General features: G+C 43.4%; 1 protein-coding gene across 1 annotated transcript in view; it reads left to right on the top strand.

Moving 5' to 3' along the window:
• FBXO10 (F-box protein 10) overlaps positions 1–20,173 on the top strand; it is a gene marked incomplete at its 3' end in the record, with an annotated part of 39,971 nt that overhangs the window by 615 nt on the left and 19,183 nt on the right. The window contains exons 2-4 of the mRNA XM_083357178.1: positions 4,791–5,381; positions 6,362–7,219; positions 17,908–18,057. Coding sequence (XP_083213304.1) covers positions 4,797–5,381; positions 6,362–7,219; positions 17,908–18,057 — 1,593 coding nt within the window. The 5' untranslated portion in view covers positions 4,791–4,796. The remainder of the gene's footprint in view (positions 1–4,790; positions 5,382–6,361; positions 7,220–17,907; positions 18,058–20,173) is intronic.

Consider the following 20,173-nt stretch of genomic DNA (forward strand, 5'->3'; position numbering starts at 1 on the left):
TATCCGTTACCTTCCATCAGTAGAATAGAAGTTGATGGAATGAATTTACCTCTTTCTGTGTACCATCCAAATCTGCAGATATGGGTGATGTTTGGATGGGGAATCCTGTTGAATTTGTGGGTGTTTTTTCATGTGAAGTTGAATTTAGCCCACTGTTTGTTACTGTGTTCAGTGGAGCTTATTCCCAGTATGGGCTACTGAGCTGAACTCTCACTTTTGCTCCTTCCTCTAATGCTTCTGAATTACTTTTGAAGAAACGCTTTAAATGCAGATAGTATTAATTGCTTTTCAATTTCTGTTCTGAAATGGTGTTTCAGGAGTTTTAAGTTCACACATAATTCATACAACTACCTAATTAATAAAAGTCAGCTTGCAAGCAAAATACAATAAAGCAACATAAATAGTAGGGCTAATTAAATTCCTGTATTACTGGGCAATTTTATGGACTTTGGACAATAAATAAAAATATGGAAATTATTTGCTGTGGAAAACCATGAACAAAATGACAAATCCTGAGAAAGTAGACAACACTGTTCTGTGTGAACTACTGTTCCAGATATATCTTCAGGTTTAAAAGAGTGGAATCCAAAATGGTTATGCCAGGACCCCTGAAGACTGATAATTCTGCTCCCTTTTTTCATCATGAGTAAATTGAATGATCCAATCTCATCTGGTCCATTTGAATCTCTCTGGGAAGAAAGTAAATCCAGAACAGTGAAGCTGTGCAGTATCTGATTTCCTCTGGTGTTTTGAGATTAATTTCTTGGTCATGACGTCCAAGCAAGTTCTCTAACAGCATGTTGGAACCTGATAACTGTTAGAAGCTAATTGTTTAATATATGGACTACTTATACTGAAAGCCATTATATTAGCCAACATGTATCCTCTCTCTCCTTCAAGTCTCATTTATGTGTCAAAAAAGTGTTTGTCTCTGTTCTGTGAAAGGGTGAGGTGTTGCTTAATTCCGCATGACTCTTCCAGGTCTTTACCATGTTTCCTCTGCACAAAACTCCTTGGAAGAGAAGGCACACTGTATGTCAAAAAGAGTTCTGAGTTCTCTCATGTACAGGGCAATCTGGCCAAAAAATCCTGGTTAGTGTCATCTCTGCCTCATCTGTGGCAGAGCTGCTTCTTTCCATCTGTGCTTTTAAACAGCCAAGTGTCAAGTTTACCAGAAACCTCAAATACAAAAACCACTGGTTGCAGAGCAACGTTGTAATACAAAACTGAATCCAAAGCTTAAAAATGCAAAGCAGCAATTCTTTGTGTGTGTTTGTATGCTCTTGAAAAGCAGATCTTTTTCAACTCAATATTCTCCAGTTGGGTTAGATCAGTGGTAGGCAACCTTGGCTCTTTTATGACTCATGGACTTCAACTCCCAGAATAAAAGAGCCGAGGTTGCCTGCCCCTGGGTTAGATGGTAATTCCCCTGAATCCAAGCAAGCCTAATGGGAATTGTAGTCCGAAACATCTGCTGATTAAAATGAATTCTGCCCTAACAGCACTTTTGCAGAAGAAAAGTACTCAGACCTGTAGCTGAAGAAAATTACCTAGATAAACAATTACAGGTGGTCTTCGATTTACATGTATTCATTTAGTGACTGTTCCAAGTTATAGTGGCACTGAAAAAGTGACTTATGACCACTTTTCACACGACCATTGCAGCATCCCCATGTTCACCTGATCAAAATTCAGACACTTGGCAACTGGTTCATATTTATGACAGTTGCAATGTCCTGGGTCATGTGATCACCTTCCCCATCTGACAGGCAATAGCAATAGCTATTAGCAATAGCACATTCTCAGAAACTCATAATTCTCATGAAAAGCAGTACAGAATTAAAATAGCATACTGCCAAACAGATGGAGGCAAAGCATTTTTATCTTCAAAAGAGCCACGTTTTAACAGTTTTTTGGAAGATGATTAGAGCTGAGGATGTTGAGTGGGGAGGAAGCATGTTCCATATGGTCAAGACAGCAATAAAAAGCATGGTGTATAAGTGTGTGTAACATTCTGTGTTTGTTTTTTCTGGAAGACAACTAAAAAAGTTAATCTCTCTCTTAAGCAGATGTATCCAACTTATGCCACATGTGGCCCTGTATAGCTAGTAATGTGGCCCCACAAGATAAAAAGAAATAAAAAAATAAAAAAATGTTATTTATATACGTTAACTGATGTATATATTAACTATATATATTACATATTTATATGCAGCCCAAGACAGTTCCTCTTCTCTCAGTGTAGCTCAGGCAAGCCAAAAGGTTGGATAACCATGCTCTAAAGCATATATTTTAGTTATGAAATTACATATCAGGGAGCCATAGAGAATTCTGTGTCATATAAAAGCTGCTCTGTGTTTGTGTTTGTGTGTGTTTATGTGTGTATACAATACAGTTGCAGTGACAAGTTTGCCTAAAGGTAAATATACACATTTGTACTACTGTACTATTTTTTAAATTAAATCAGAATCTGACCCAGGTAGGGATTTTCTCCACAGTTGAGCTTGCATTATATATTCTTCTATTTATTCAACCCCATTTATCTCCATGTGGTTGAGTCATAAACAGTTTCAACAGCATATTCTTTGCATAATGGTTTGCTGTTACTATTTATAATGTGCAAGATCACAAATTGCCTTTGAAGGTATATTTATTCCACAAGATTTTGGGGTTTTTTAGTTGCAATCCCATAGCTACAGGAGCAGTCTTCTAGATTTAAAACAGATCTATCATCCGGTCTACCTCCTCACACCAGTACAGATTAGCTCTTTAAATTTTCAGCAGAGATTAAAAAACAAATATCAATTCAAATGTATTTCATACCGTGCAAAATCAAATATATTTAATATAACACATACACTTCTGCCAGCAGCGATTACACTACCTGCATAATTCAAGGGGGTTATATGTATGATCAATCTGTGTGACCTTCGTGTCTCCCATTTTATGTCCATAGTGTTTTAAAGAGCATTTATAGGCTGTACAGATGGGGAAAAAACCTTTCTAATTTAATTTTTGCCTCTGTTATAGAATTTGTATTTGAGCAAACAAATATCTAAGTATCTTGCTAACTAGTTTAATTAGAAACTGTCCTGGAGAGTTTCTTCAGTTTAACCATTTGGAGCCAGTCCAAAAGGTGGATATCCTCCATATTTATAGTAGGATTGTACAAAGCATTCAAAACTGATGTATTACATCAGAGGTCCCCAACCTTTTGGGCACCAGGGACCGGTTGTGTGGAGAGACGTTTTCACGCAGACTGAAGGGTGCATGGTTTTGTGTGCTGCCCGCATCTCGTGGATGGGCTTTGCTGGTTTGTTCGGCCCGGTTGCTGACATGCCATGGCCCGGTACTGGTCCACGGACCAGGGGTTGGGGACCCCTGTTTTACATAACTTGGTGCATGTGAAGTACCGCTGCTTCATAGTTAAAAGCAGCCATGTTCCCCAGAGGCACATGACTATTTCAAAGGCTTTCCCCAGTTGTAAGCCAATGTGGTAGGAGAACACAGCCCTTTTTAAGCAAACTAAAAAGTGATATATCTATAATCCTCACACCATGCTGGAAAAATGGTCATTGAATCTTTTCAAGAAAACTTTCAGTGATGGCACATCCTTAGTTTCTGGAGAGAGGTTGTTCCATTGCTTGCCAGTTCTCATAGTCAGGAAATCTCTTATTTCATGTTTATGTCTCCCTCTGTAAATCTTCCATCCGCTGGCTCTGTGAGGATAAAGTTGGAGTCATACAGCCACTGGAGGTATACCCCAAAATATATGCAAATAGAAATCAAGATCTGAATTACTGTAGATCAGGAAATGCTCAAAGACCTGAAGACTACTGTTTAATACTTATATTAACATAGGCCATTGTAGTAGATTATGATGTTAAAGAAACTAACTTGATGTTGAACATGATAACGGCAGCACGGTTACTGGTGGGACAATATTGGAAGAAGGATGTAGAAGAATGGGTGTTTAAAGTTTCGAATCTTGCAGAAATGTCTAAGATTTCTGCTTATCTGAAGGATCATTCACAGGAAAGATATATTTCAGTTTGGAGGAGATGGATAAATTATATTCAAAACAAATATGGGACTAAAAAGTATCATTTAGCTTATGAGTAGATTTTAGTGGAATATTGTTATTGGTACGTTGTTTAGTTATGTTAAAAGAGAGTTAAAGCGCATTATGAATTTGGTTAATTGTATATTATGCATAATTTTTATTTAGAATATGATTATTGTAACTATAATCCTGTATTTAGCTCTGGGAAGTGGGGGGGGGAAGTGGGTGGGTTTGGGGTGGGAGGGATTTGGGGATATATTGTAAAATTTTGTTTTTGTAAAACTCTTTAATAAAAAAAAAACATAGGCAAGGAACACAGAAGTTAAGTGATTAACCCAAAACGGTGCATGTCTGAGTTTTTTTTTAAAGCTTTTGATTTTACTCAGCCAAGCTATAAAGGGTCAGAAACTTTTGATAATCTAAATTAAATTATGTGGTGAGCTTTCCACTCCCCTTTTAACTGTGATTGGAAAGTCAATTACTATTCTACTTTTCTGCCTCCTTCTCTTGTGAGCTGTGAATTCACCGTCTGGTTTGTTCCTTCATCTAGTCCTCTAGTACAACCTGCTGTTCAGTCAGATAAGTAGAGAAAAGAGGAAAAGGGAAGCATTGGTTTGATGAGTATATCTCAACTCCCTCCATGTTCAGTTAAATCCAAACAGTGATGCACAGAAGGCAGATGATGACTTCTTAAATCTTTCTTTTTGTGCTCCCCCACTATTCCTAGGTGATTATGGAGGTCAGTGGGCTCCCACTAGAACTGTGGCGCTTAATACTGTCCTACTTGCGTCTTCCTGACCTTGGCCGCTGCAGCTTGGTGTGCAGAGCATGGTATGAGCTCATCCTCAGCCTGGACAATACTCGGTGGAGACAGCTGTGCCTTGGCTGCATTGAATGCCGGCATCCAAACTGGCCTAACCAGCCCGGTGTGGAGCCTTGGTCATGGAGAGAAGCTTTAAAGCAGCATTATCTCTCTTCTAAAACCTGGACCAAAAACAGCCACCATCTGGAATCCTCCAACTGCTTCTACTTATTCAGAAGGAAAAAGGACAGGCGGGTTCTCTGCGTTGGTCCTGGCTGCGAATTTGACAATCTAAGGAGCGCCTTGCTTTCAGCCGGCATGTATGACCGGATTGTCCTGCTGCCAGGAATGTATGAGGAACAGAGTGAAATCTTTCTCAAGGCTCCTGTGGAAATCATGGGAAAAGGCAAGCTTGGTGATGTGGCCCTTCTAGTGAGCTTTGACCAGCACTGTCCAACAATGAGGTTATGCAATTTGGTCTTTATGCCAGCCTGGTTCACACCAGTAATATATAAGGTGAGTATGAAGGAAGGATCCAAAGAAGCATTTGGGTCTTGGGATTCCCTGAAGAACAATAATGTGAGAATTCGGGAGATCTGGGCAATGTGGCAGAATCAACACTGAGCTTTTCCCAACTTGGTGCCTTTTAAATGCACGCCCCAGTGTTCCCTACCAATGTGCCTATTATTTCCTAGTTGCCACCAGATTGGGGAAGGGTTCAAGGGAGCCTGATTTGACATGGTGAGCTGCATCATCTGGAATTTCTGGCTAACTCAACTTATAGTTGGTACAGTTGGTGGGAATTTAATCAACGCATCTGGATGGCACCAGGGTAAGTAGGGTACCCTGCTAAGTTAGGTCAGCAGTAGACAAAGTATTCCTTTTTCAAGCATGAAAGGACCCCTGGTGACCCGGTGGTTGGAATGCAGTATTGTAGGCTAACTCTGCCCACAGTCTGGAGTTTGATTCTGACTGGCTCAAGGTTGACTCAGCCTTCCATCCTTCCAAGGTCAGTAAAATGAGGACCCAGATTGTTGGGGGCAATGTGCTGACATTTGTAAACCACCCAGAGAGTTTTGTAAAGCACTATGGGACAGTATATAAGCCTAAGTCAGGGGTCCCCAACCTTGGAACTTTAAGACCTGTGGACTTCAACTCCCAGAATCCCCCAGCCAGTGCTGTCTGGGGAATTCTGGGAGTTGAAGTCCACAAGTCTTGAAGTTGCCGAAGTTGAGGAACCCCTGATCTAAGTGCTATTGCTATGAACGCATCATGAGTTAATCAGGGGAAGAATCAATACTCGTTTCATCTCCATGTTGGGTTAGGAGCTATCCTGATGTCCTGGTCTCTCTCTTTCATTCCCATCAGCGCAATTAGAAGATAGTAGACTAGGAGGTTCTGTATCAGTTTGCAGGCAATATTTCTCTAGAAAATGAATTTCCTCTTTGAACTGCTTTTTTAAAATAGGCTGATCTAGTCTCATTCTCTTTTCTTAGACAACCTCAGGCCATGTCCAGTTTGACAACTGCAATTTTGAAAACAGTCAGCTGCAGATTCATGCTCCTGGGACTTGCCAGGTTAAATTCTGCACTTTCAATCAGTCCAGCATCCATTTCCATAGCGTGGCTATCTGTCTCCTGGAAAACTGCGAATTTGTTGGCAGTGAAAATGCTTCGGTGACAGTGGAAGGAAGTCCATCTTTGGACAGGAACTGGGCCTGCAAGCACTTGACCATGTTGGCAAAATCTCGCTCTGTCTTGCTGCAGACATCTGAGTCCTCACATTGCAACATATCAAAGTTTGAGAGCCAGGGAACTCTTCCAATGACAGATATGAGGACCTGCGACATTGTGGTAGCTGAAAACCCAAGTCACATATTTCCTGTTTCACAGACTCAAGTGGTGCCAAGGAGAGGCTTTGAGAAGGAAAGGGAGCTATCTGGGAACCTTAACACAGCACACAAAGAAGAGGCCATGACGATAGACACGGATTCTAGTGACAGTGAAGTAAGCCTGAGCAGTGAGAATGAGGACGAGGACGAGTCGCTGTACAAACTGCCTTACCAGGCTCATAGCTTAAGCCACATGCTGGCCAAGATTGTCCATGGTAGGCCATCAACCGATGGATTACCAGCCCTTCAAAGTGACTATGAGCTAAAATCTTTGGCTCAGGAGCTGCAGCAAGATAAGGAGGCTCAGGGTCTCGCCAACACCATGCAAGGATGCCTTGTGAGAAAATGTCTTTTCAGGGATGGAAAAGGTGGCATCTTTCTGTGCTCCCAGGGACAAGCCAGAGTGGAAGGGAGCATCTTCAGGGACTTGACCTATGCTGTGCGATGCATACAAAACAGTAAGGTGCTGTAAAAGGCAGGAGCAGATCTTGCATGCTATAGTTAAATCTAAAGTAATGTTTAGCCATTTTGTTTTAAGGCCAACACGATCAGCCTTGAAATTCTACCTACAAATATTTGTGAATGTGTATGTCAGCCTGGTAATATTTTTCTAATCGCACTCTTTCAAAACAAAATGATAAATAATTCAAAGGGCATAATTTTGGTTTACTTTTCTTTTTAAAGTTAGATTTTTTTGTCTACAGTATGCAGAATAACTTAATTTATTAATGAGTTGCCTTATGTTGCACAGTGGTGTGAATTATAGGAGAGGCCAAGATGCGTGAAGAACTGTGGAGCTTCACCCTTTTCCTATTTTAAATCTTCTCCAATAGCTCTGCTGGCTTCATAGTATCCCCAAATCTTACATATGCATTTTTAACATAACTTCCTCAATAAATTGAATAAATAGAAGAGTAGAAACATTAAAAAAAATCTAATAAAAGTGGTAAGAAGAGATTCATAGACAGTAGGATTCTATGCCTTTTCCCTCATCCTTATTAATGAAATTGCAAAACTCAGTTTGCCCTGCAGGTTTGTAAATAGGGGGAAAAAAAGATCCTTGGTATCTTGTCGGACTGCATTTACGTTTGGTGGGTCAGATATTATGAAGACCTGGTTAAAAAGCATTTCAACTTTTGCTGCAGAATGTCAGTCCGCAGAGCATTTCTTCGCTTTTTTGTTAAATAATGTAGTTGATCTGTGAATCCAGCCTGTTCCTTCATCATCATCCTAATTAATGTGCACGCACAGAAAAACACACTCTTGAAACGGGGATTTTATAATTCTTCACTGAGCTTGGTGAAGTGAACTTGATCACATGATTCCTGTTTTGCAAATCCCACTTCACCGTACCGACAAGTGCCTTATTTAGCGCAGCGTGTGAATCATTCCTGACAGGCAGAACTTGGAAACAAAGGCCAGGTTCCTGACAGCCCTCCTGGGTTGTTGCTTCTACTGAGAAAAAATTTGAGGCATCCAGCAAGAGAATTTGGGTAAAGGCTGCAGAAGGGACGGGAGCAACTGCACAAGATTTATGGCTTATGTCTTAAAGCCTGTTTGCATCTTTTCAGCCATCTGGCAACCACCTTATTTGCCCTCTGTTTAGCAAGACTTGAGCGTTTAGAACTAGCCTTTTGCTTTGGACTGTTTGCCTAAGGATTGGATGGAGGCTCGTGGTCCTATTTATTGAAAAAATATTGTACGTTTGTAGTCAGTTGGATAGGTGAAGAGGAAATAGATGGAAATAAAAGCTGAATCACAGGAATTGCTGTCACTAATCCTCCATGACAATTGCAATACAATAATGCCTTGCTGCAGGCAAGCAGGGTAAAGACTTCTTGGTGAGGGCCAGGCTTCTTATGCAGGAAAAAGCAGAGGGATGACATGGTGGCAGCATTCTTTGGGGTGAGGTGGCGGAGATGTTTGGAGTTGGCATGTCTTTGGAGTGAACCATTAACATGGGGTTCGAATGCCATTCCCGATGGCTCTAATGTTCTCAGGTGAAAATGCCTTCTGGTTAGGCTTGCATTTTTTGTTCCCGTGTTCCAAGGCAATAATTTACTTCAAAGAGTAGGGAGAAGGCAAGGTTTTAACGATATGCTTTGATTTAGGCTTCATTTATATCAGGGAGGGAGAGCGGGAAGGAAAGAAGGGAAGGAAAGAAGGAATTAATTCAGGAATGATTGGCATCACCTTGGATTCTTAGATATGTTATGGAAATGAACTATGAGCTTGCTCTGAACAGTGCGAGGAGTGATGGTGATGTATTTTTCCATATGTTTAATACACCAAAGACATTATTGGAATTAGCAAGCCCAGAGAAATGGTAGAAGTGGGGCTGATCCTGTGTACTACAGCACACGTGTTAAACCGTAATATTTATTTATTATTATTATTATTAATGTGATTTGTTTGGGTTGGGTGGCATGTTCTACAAACCCAGTACTGATGTTAGTAATTCAGAATTTCTGGTTTAATGTACTCGTTTTTCCAGTTGTCATTGACCAAGACTAAACCATTGGCTTAATGCAATGCAAGAATTCAGCCTTTAAGGTGACCCTTTTTTTGCTGTTTCTTTTGAGCCTGTCTTGATTCCAGGTGACTACATGGACCCATTCATACTGTATATTTGGACAATGTTTTTAGCCGTGGTTTGCCCTTGCCTTCTTCTTCTTAGGACTGAGAGTGACTGGCCCATAGTCACTCAGTTGTCTTCCATGCGTAAGATAGGACTAGAACTCACAGTCCTTCTGCTCTTTGTCCAGTGCCTTAAAGGTATCATTTAACCGAATCAAAATCTAAATTTGGAGTCATCGGGGTATAGTGGCTGAATCATGAAACAAAATGTTCCATTTTTCAGACCACTGTCTGGGGAAAAAAAATCCATCTGCTGAAATATTTTTTTTTTTTTGCCTTGGCATTGCTTAAAAGGTTAGGAGTCTTCTCATCCAGTGCATTTCCCCCACCCTCGTTTAATATCTGGGTCTTGTCTCTTGAAATGGCAAACAGTGAGAAGGTTCGGTGTTCCAGGTTGATGGAAGTGGGAACCTGAAATGAGAGAATACGCAGTATCCTTGGAATTGCATCTGAGCCTGAATCCTTATCATATATTGGCAAAAGCTAAACTGAGCATGAAGGCAGATGTGTCTTCACAGCTAGCTTGCTTGTTTTTTTTTTCCAAATGCAGATTGCATCATGGGGAGGAGGCTGACAATAAAGAAGATCTGAGCTAATTTAAGCTTCCTTCTGCAATCTGGAGAGAAGCTCCTCCTTCAAAACCCACATTTGCATTGAAAGGAAACCTCCCGCTGGTGCCATTATCAGAGTGTCCCAGCAGGTGCCATTTACATTTTTAAAATACCTGCCCTTTTGATGCAAGGATGAATTTCGTGTCTTCTGCTATAAGTCAGGCATCGCAGAATCGCTAGGGTGCAAAAGACTTGAAGGAGAAGTAGCCATGCATGATAGGCAAAACAGTTCTGCGCCTCGGTCCGTAAGCTTGAGCTTTTCATCCCATTAGCCACTTGCTTCCATTTCATTTAAAACACAGCAAAGTGGAAACTTTCTTTTGCTTTGCTTGGGCAGTCTCAGAAAAGGGCTGGTTGACGATGTTCCATGCCTATGCTCGTCATGTTCAGAAACTTAGCAGTAGCCTTCATTCTATGTATATGCCTGCTTATTAGGGCTTTCACACACACCCCAAGCGGCATTATTACCAAGTCAGCTTAATTGCCCCCAACAATCTGGGTCCTCATTTTACCTACCTCGGAAGGATGGAAGGCTGAGTCAACCTTGAGCCTGGTGGGATGCGAACCTGCACTAATTGCAGGCAGCTGGTGTTACTTAAGGAGGCATTAGCCCACTGCTCCACCAAGATTATTCTCTTCTCATAATCAAATCTTTTTTAGCAGGAGATCTATAAATCACTAGTTCAGCCTGTGCACAGTCATCTTCTCAACTATCAGCACCTGCTTGAAGTTAGATAAGAATCAACAGAAATCAAGTGGGATTAGATTTATTCTGCTCATGGCTACATAGGGATTCCTGGCTGATCCCTCTTTTAACTCCGCCCCCAGATTCTGCCACTCCTTCTCCTACATCAACAGAATCTTGAAGGTGCTGAGTTGATTGTATTTGATTGATTGAATTTTAACAGTTACTTGGACTTCCAGAAGGCCTATTTTATTTTATTTGGTTTTGTTTTCTTATTTTATTTTTATGTATTATGATAATGAACTTTGGGTAAAGGATGTGTGAAGTTCTATTCATTGTTTTTGTTGTATTCATTTCATTTTTCCTGCCTTTGTTCCGACTTCCCTTCTTTTTGGCATCATAACAATCCTGTGCAGTAGACACTTAGAATAGGAGATGGCAGTAGCCAGTCATGCTGCTTTCCATTATTGTGGCTTGCCACTAACGGAATGTCAGATTTGTAAACCCGGGTATTGGTGTGGTGTGGTTAAAAAATAATGGTGCAATTTATTTCCGTCCCCTGTAAGACTCTGAAGGACCCAGGTGCCGAGCCACTGTGAGAGAGTGGCTCGGAGGTACCATCTGCTATACCCCCTAGAGGTGAGAGCTCTATGGGGGCAGGCCTTACCCTGGATGTATTTTCCATTCCGCTTCCTGGTGCAGGCCTGCGGCCATCGTGAGAGGATGGTGGCCGACCTGTTCAGAGGTTACCAACTCGAATGGCAGTGGAGTTGGTTAGCCGGTCTGGACATTTATTTACCCTCTGATTTAAGATCCTCCTTTTAATTATGGGTTTGCCTCTGCTGGAACCTCATGGACAATTATGGTCTGTTTACACTACTCCAGCACAGATTTACTCGCTCTCAGGGGTACCCCCCCTTCCTGGGTACGACCCGCCTGTTTTTCTATTTCTCCTCTTGATGACGGGCCCAATTATTGGGACCCTGAGAGATGGTTGGGTAAGGACAGGAACCCCTTGTATAAATTTAAGAAGAGGCTCCTGATTTGTTTCTTATCTAAATATTTTATAGGGTTAGGGAGGGGGGAGGGTTTGCGTTCTTGGTTGGACTTTGGGGGGTGTCCACCATTCGCTGTTCAGGCCAGGCCTGGAATAGATCACGGTCGGACGGGGCTTGGGCGGGTTGCCTCCGGGCCCCTGGAGCGGGGTGTGGGAATACCTATTCTCACGACGTTAGGGAATGGCAGCAGATGCTTGAACAGAGGGCCGTATCAGTACCCAGGAGTGCGTCCCCGCTGTCTTCAAGCGGTGGTGCGCTCTGACCCTCTGGTTTCGTCCCGTGGTCCCGGGAACAGTGATGAGCAGCCACCTGAGCTCAGGCTTGTGTATTTCAATGCCAGGTCCGTAGTTAATAAGGCTCCGCTCATCCGTGATCTGGTTGAGGAGGAGCGTGCGGACCTGGCTTGCATCACGGACACCTGGCTGGGCCCAGAGGGAGGTGTCCCCCTGGTTGATATTTGCCCACCGGGTTTCCGGGTGCTGCACTGGCCTCGGGCTCAGGGTAGGGGCGGAGGTGTGGCGGTAGTCGTGAGGGAGACCTTATGTCCGCGGGAGGCCACCGTTGTCCAAATAGCCGGGTGTGAGTCTCCTCATGAGATGTGGCCCTAGGGCTCAGTTGGGCTTGCTGCTTGTGTACCTTTCGCCTAGTCGCATAGCAGCAGCCCTGCCTGAGCTTCTCGATATCCTCTCGGGGTTGGTGATTGAGTTCCCCAGATTTATAATTTTGGGTGACTTCAATCTGCCATCCCTGGGGGGATCATCTGAGTTAGCTCGGGAGTTCATGGCTTCCATGACGGCCATGGACCTGACGCAAGTAATTCAGGGCCCGACTCATGGGGGGCTGTCACACGCTCGATTTGATTTTTCTATCTGGCCGGTGGTTGGATGATCTGGGTGGGGGCTCTCCAATTGTCTCTCCCCTGTCATGGACCGATCATCATCTCCTGCGGCTGGTCTTCCATTTTGCCAATCCCCGTCGTGGGGCTGTTGAACCAACTAGATGGTTCCGCCCCAGGCGCCTAATGGACCCTGAGCGGTTCCAGGCGGCCCTTGGGTCCCCACCTGCCGCCTTAGTTCACAGCTCGGCCGAGGCCCTAGTGGAAGCCTGGGAAAAGACAGCCACTAAGGCACTCGACCAAGTTGTACCCATGCGGCCCCTGACCCGGTGCAGATCCCAGTGGGCTCCGTGGTTCTCCGCAGAGCTCTGGGAGATGAAGCATCGGAGACGGGGCCTAGAGAGCTGTTGGAGGTCCAGCCGGTCTGAATCCGACCGATTGCGACTAAGGTCCTTCACTAGGTCTTACCTTGCGGCGATGAGGACAGCGAGGTCAAACTACTTTGCTGCCCTCATCACGTCTGCAGATAATCGCCCGGCTGCCCTGTTTAGGGTGACTCGCTCCCTCCTGAATCAGGAGGTGAGGGAGGAGCCCTTGCAGGGTCGTGCCGAGGAGGCTGAGCTCCACCACGTGTTTATTGGACCCGTGCCCCTCCTGGCTGGTTTATTCGGCTCGGGAGGGGACACGAGGCTGGCTCTAGGCAGTGATAACTGCTTCTCTGAATGAGGGTAGCTTTCCCGCCGCCTCAAAGGAGGCGGTGGTGAGACCCCTCCTCAAGAAGCCTGCCCTGGACCCAGCTGTTTTAAACAACTTTCATCCAGTCTCCAACCTTTGCTTTCTTGCGAAGGTTGTTGAGAGTGTGGTGGCGCAGCAGCTCCCTCTGTTCCTAGAGGAAGCTGATTATCTAGACCCGTACCAATCGGGCTTCAGGCCCGGGTACAGCACGGAGACGGCATTGGTCGCGCTGGTGAATGATCTCTGACAGGCTCAGGACAGGGGTTGCTCCTCTGTCCTAGTCCTATTAGACCTCTCAGCGGCTTTTGATACCATCGACCATGGTATCTTACTGCGGCGTCATCGGGGGTTGGGAGTGGGAGGCACCGTTTTACGGTGGTTCTCCTCCTACCTCCTGGGATGTTCGCAGTCGGTGTTGGCAGGAGGGCAGAGGTCGGCCTCGAGGCCTCTTGTTTGTGGAGTGCCTCAAGGGTCGGTCCTCTCGCCTCTCCTGTTCAACATCTATATGAAACCGCTGGGTGAGATCATTCGTGGTTTTGGGGTTGGGTATCATCAATATGCTGATGATACCCATCTTTTTATTTCTACCCCAAACCACCCCAGTGATGCCCTCTCCGTGATGTCCCGTTGCCTGGAGGCGGTCCGGGTCTGGATGGGGAGGAACAGGCTTCAGCTCAACCCTGACAAGACTGAGTGGCTGTGTGTGCCGGCGTCTAGGGAAATTCAGAATATTCCATCGTTAATTATGGGGGGTGAGATATTACCCCCCGTAGATAGGGCTCGTAACTTGGGTGTCCTCCTAGATTCACAGCTCTCCTTGGATGATCATATAGGAGCTGTGACTAGGGGGGACTTCGCCCAGGTTCGCCTGGTGCGTCAGTTGCGGCCCTATCTAGACCGGGATGCCTTGCGCACAGTCACTCATGCACTCGTGACCTCCCGTTTGGACTACTGCAATGCTCTCTACATGGGGCTGCCCTTGAGGACTACTCGGAGGCTCCAGCTGGTGCAGAATGCAGCCGCGCGAGTGGTGGTGGGGGCTTCCCGATACTCCCATGTAACACCTCTACTCCGTGAGCTGCATTGGCTTCTGGTTGTCCTCCGGGTAAGATTCAAGGTGCTGGTTACGACCTATAAAGCCCTAAATGGCATGGGTCCGGGTTACTTACGGGAGCACCTGCTGCCGGCATCAACTTTCGAGATTCCTTATTGACTGCCTGCCAGGATGAAGTTGTGATTGTCCACGTCTGTAAATCAGTAACTGCTAGACCATCTAGGCCAACCATCCATAACTACTGGGTTTGCTAGATAAAGAACAATGGGAATTCCTGCCCAATAGGTGTAAAAGGAAGGCATTAGGAACCAACTGGCCGAATGCCCATATTCCCAGGCCAGTGACTGTGAGGTCCAGTTGAGTGAGTTGAGAAGCCAGCCTCCGTAAGCTGCCGAAGCTGATCCATCACAACCAAAGCTAAGACAGCTGTAAACACCTGCTAGTCTATTACTGTGTTAGGATAAGGGCAGTATTTTCTGTTAATATGCTGGTTTTCCAGCTTAATATTCTAATCAGGGCTTGACCTCTGTGCCAGGTTAGCAGTGAGTAACTAATAGGGAGAGGAACACAGCCGCTTCTCTTTTCTTTCTGCATTTTAATTAACCGATTGGAAGGGGAGGCAAGCCATCTTTTTAAATGAGCAAATAAAGGAGTTTGTAATTTCATTATCAGCTTTGATATGCGCTGCTCAGTAAGGCAAGAATATTGCAATTTGTAGATTTGTTTCTTTACGCTTGTCAGGCGAGAGTTTAAAGGTTTATTGGACTGGGAAGGAATTACATGCATGCGTATTTAAACCACTTATTTGCTCAAATAAACCAATGCCCGGATTTCTTTTTATTTTTTTTAAGCTATGTAAATTAAATCTCAGGGCGATATGTGTTTGCTTTCAGCATCCTCTTGTTTTGTAAGCCAGTTAGCTCTAAATCATAAGCTCTTTTTCAGATAAAATAGCCCCAGCAAATAAATTACTAAGTGTCCACTACAAGGGAGGATTCCTAACATTTTTCTGCACGTTTGACTCTACTGCCTTCCACTCAGCCTTCTAGGTGACATTCTGCAGGTAAACATTTTGTCCTTGGTTCATTTAAGGACTCCTGATGCCCTCATTTGTCAGAATTGAAGACAAATACCATGTGTCATATTGGAAGCTATTGCTTTATATGCAAAAACATCTCATAATGGAGAGGCTCTCAAACTTGGGGGGGGGGAAATCACTCCCCCTGGTGCATTATAAGCAACTTAGGGAAGTTGAAGATTTTAAAAGCCGATCAAATTTCTGCAGGTGAAGCAAGAATGCTCTGAAATCTCACTCTTGTTTTAACTAGAAAAGAGTGAAGCCTGGAGCAAAATTTGGGGCAGGTTTTGTCTGTCAAATCTATTTGCCAATCCCAGATGTTTTATTACACACAATTGAGCCCCATTTTTTTAATTTTATTTTTTGCTAAGTGAGTCGTTTAAGTGAATTTTGCCTCATATTATGACCTTTCTTTGGACAGCTGTTAAGTAAATTACTGTAATTGTTAAATTAGTGACGTGGTTATTAAGTGAATCTGGCTTCCCCATTGACTTTGTCAGAAGGTCGCAAAAGGTGATTGCATGGCCCTGGGACACTGCAACCGTCATAAATATGAACTAGTTGCCCAGCATCTGAGTTTTGATCACAGGACCACGGGGATGTTGCAATGGTTGTGTGAAAAACAGTCAAAAATCACTTTTTCAGTGTCGTAACTTTGAACAGTCACTAAGCGAACTATTGTAAGTTGGTCACCACCTGTACTTATTATTTAATTGTATTCCATGGCAATTACACGGATTCATTTTAGTGAATTGCAACCTTGAAAAGTTTCAGAACCTCTTCTTAATGTGTTTCTGTTTTAGCAAAACTTATTTTAGCAATTATGGAACATAAATATGATTTTGAAAGAGACCATCACATTTTCCTGGGTGTTACATAAACAGCAATTTGTGTTTTTTGAAGTATTTTCTAAACTCAAAATGTGTCTTTCTCTACTTTTCGGGGGGGGAGAAAACCTTTTATTATAGAACCAAGTACAACGTATCAGTGTCAGAGGTTTAGACCAGGAGTTCCCAACCCCTGGTCCGTGGACTGGTACCGGGCCGCCGCATGCCAGCAACTGGGCCACACAAACAAAAAAAGCCCCATCCGTGGGATGCAGGCAGTGCACAAAACCATGCACTTTCCTGTCCGTGGAAAAACCTTTCTCCACGGAACCAGTCCCTGGTGCCCAAAAGGTTGGGAACCTCTGCTTTAGACCACATAAATATGATAAATAAACAAAGTCCGTATATCAAAATAACATCAGTACAGATAGTCCTCAACTTACAACCACAATTGGAATTGGAATTTCCATGTAGCTTTAAGTCAGTTAGATTTTAAGACAATATTTATGGTGGTTGGTAAGCAAATCACACTGTTGTTCAGCAAATCCAGCTTCCCCAACGGGTGTTTTTTTTTTTTTGCCAGAAATTGGCAAAAAAAAAAAAGGTTGCAAATTAGAATTACGTGACTGCAGGATGCTGCAACCTGTCATAAATGCAAGACGGTTATCAAGCTGTTGAATTGGGTGCTTAAAAAGCACAAAGTTTCTGCTGATAAGATCTCTCAGGTCTGGAATTGGCAAAATAAGTGAATCCTAGAGCAAAACGGAACAGTCTCATTCAGGAAGAATGCTTTGTTTGAAATAAAGACAGTGAGGTGAAGCACCTGTAAGCCAGGAAATAAGTAGGTCAAGCAGCTGTTCACCAGGAACTCAGAAAATGATTTTAGAAAGCTGGCTGGAGAATTCTGGAAGTTGAACCCCACACATCTTAAAGTTGCCAAGGCTGGGAAATCCTGTATTACAGGGGTGTGAAACTCAATTTCATTGAGGGCCGCATCAGCATTGTGGTTACCCTCAGGGGGCAGGGTGGGTATGGCCAGGGTGGGCGTGGCCTACTGGGTGGGTGTGGCTAGAGTGCGTATGACCTACTGGATGGGCGTGGCCAGCTCTACATCGTTCACATCAAGGGTGCCTATGGGGACCTGGGCAGGAGTGGGACAGATCTGAGGGTCTCTGGCAGGAGGAGGGTCTCTGGGCCAGGGCCAAGGCAGTGGGGGCCGTTCCTTCACTGTTTCCAGGATGGCTTCGCGGGCCACATGAAACCACTTTGTGGGGCGGATCCGGCCGCCGGGCCTTGTGTTTGACATGTCTGCTGTATTAGATTGATAACATGGACTGCCTTAAGGGCACTTAGTGGAAAATATCAGAGTTCCTGCAGAGATGGCCATATTTTGATACTGATCTGTATAACTCCCAAGGTCATTCCTGCACTGTTTGTTTGGCCTGCCTGGGTGCTCCTTCACTGGAGGCTTTTAAGAACAGACTGGACAGCCAGTTGTCTGAAATGGTCCAGGGTCTCGAAGCAGGGGGTTGGACTAGAAGACCTCCAAGGCCCCTTCCAACTCTGTTATTCTCTTATTCTGTTATCTTTTCAGTGAATAAATCTAACTCATTCTCTCTTCCTCCTTTCAGATCATCATGCTCAAGAACGACATTCACCACTGCAAGACCTCAGGGATATTTCTGCGCCTTGGTGCAGGTGGCTTGATTGCAGACAATAACATCCATTCCAATTGTGAAGCAGGGGTGGATATTCGGAAAGGAGCCAACCCATTAATCCTGGTATTGATGGTGGTTTTTTTATTTTTATTTGACTGGATATTTATAGAGAAGAAGCAGGTAAATCTCCTTCCATAGATCCCCTGCTCTTATAATTCTCTGCTTGGGATCTCTGTTAGAAAAAAACAGGCCTGTATGAGGAGGAATGCAGAGGCAAAGGAAACTGACAGTTCACATTCTGTAGGCATCTAATCTAATCTAATCTAATCTAATCCATGTGTTCAACAGTGAGGAGCTTTCTCCTGTACTGTGCAGAGCTGAATCATGGATTGTGGATCAAGGCAAACAGATAATAGACCTTGTTGTATTTCTGGAAGTCAGCCTCGTTTTAGAGAGGATACATTTATAAGAGTGTTATAAATCTTGGGACAGAGTTTGATGCATCTCAAAGTGATGCTCACAAGCTGAACTGTCTGCTAGATCAGCTGTTCTCTGCCAGGAGCCATACGGCCTCCTGGAGGTCCTAGGATATTTGGGGGCCACAGGTGAAAAATATGTAGTGGGGCCATGGCACATGCTGAGGGAGCCACAGAAAAGAAAAATTACTATACTACAAATCCTGTTTTGTTAATACCACAAGACGCACCAGTATTTTGAGTAATGGAACCTGCTCCTAGAGGGGCTACAAGAGAAAACCAAGGTCAGAAGGTGGGCCATGGGTGAACAAAGATTGAGAAGCACTGCCCTGAATCAACAGTTCAGGATCTACTCAACTTAGATAATGAGATTCAGATACAACGGATCTGATATTTAAGGACCAAATATTCCAAATTCCAACTAATCAGATTTTTTTAGAGAAATATTCCAATATTGTCCTGAACATCTTGACAATATTTGATGCTTAGAATAAGATGAAGATATAAGATATAAGATAAGGTGATAACCTTTATTGCCATTTTTTACTGTGGGTACAACGACCCACATCAAAAAATGAAATTTAGTTGCCCGCTCTCAAAGTGAACACATACATGACACACACCTAAACATACTATATATAACATATACGGTACATACTATGTTGTTGTTAGTTGCGAAGTCCTGTCCAACCCATCGCAACCCCATGAACAATGTTCCTCCAGGCCTTCCTGTCCTCTACCACCTTCTGGAGTCCATTTAAACTCACGTCTACTGCTTCAGTGACTCCATCCAGCCACCTCATTCTCTGTCGTCCCCTTCTTCTATTGCCCTCAATCTTTCCCAGCATTAGGCTCTTCAGTGAGTCTATACTATACATACTATATAATAACTCTTTTTCAAGGTTGACACAATTGTTTTTGAGGTTGAAACAGGTTCTTTAGAGCTTGAATCCAAACCAGTTGATTAAAACAGAATAGTGGGATTGGCTGTTTTGAACCCAGGACAGAGGCTTCGAAACTTGAAACAAATAGTTTGCATACAATTGTTAATGACTTGATTGGACATATGCTTTTATGTATGGAGTATGTGCAAGAAATTATGATTTAATGCCTGACTACTCATCCTTCTGATTTTTTTTAATGTAGGAGACCCCAAGCCTTTTAATATAACTCTGCTTACGCTTACAATTTTAGCCTCCAATGCCATGTATTCTTAAACCTTTTGAGGTAGTTATCTGATTATACTCCCTTGTAAATGTAGATTCCCCTCACCGGGTTGATTGCCAACTAATCAGGAACTAACATTTGCTTGGGCTTCCTCATGTACCTGCAAAAATAAGCAGGAAACACACTTTTCACTAATTAAGATCAAATATGATTATTTACTAATGTCTGCTGTGAAGCTATGGTTAGAGACACAGTAGAGAAACTGAGAAGTAGCAAAGAGCTTCTTGATGCAACAGCTTCTCTCCACCGTGAGAGTCCTTGGAATTGCCGAATTGTATTAATTAATTAATTAATTAATTAATTAATTAATTAATGGGACTTATATCCCGCCCTATCTCCCGAAGGACTCAGGGCGGCTAACAACAATAACATATAATAAGTACAGAGATTAAGATAAAATTAAAATTAAAGTCATCTGTGCAATAAATTAAAATTAAAAATTAAAATAAATTAAAAATTGTAAACATAATTAAAATGCCTGTCAGTCCAGATCAGCCAGGTGGAAAAGGAGTGTTTTGAGGCCGCGGCGAAAGGAC

This window comes from Vipera ursinii (genome assembly GCF_947247035.1).
Source record: "Vipera ursinii genome assembly, chromosome: 2".
Classification (NCBI taxonomy): Eukaryota; Metazoa; Chordata; class Lepidosauria; order Squamata; family Viperidae; genus Vipera; species Vipera ursinii.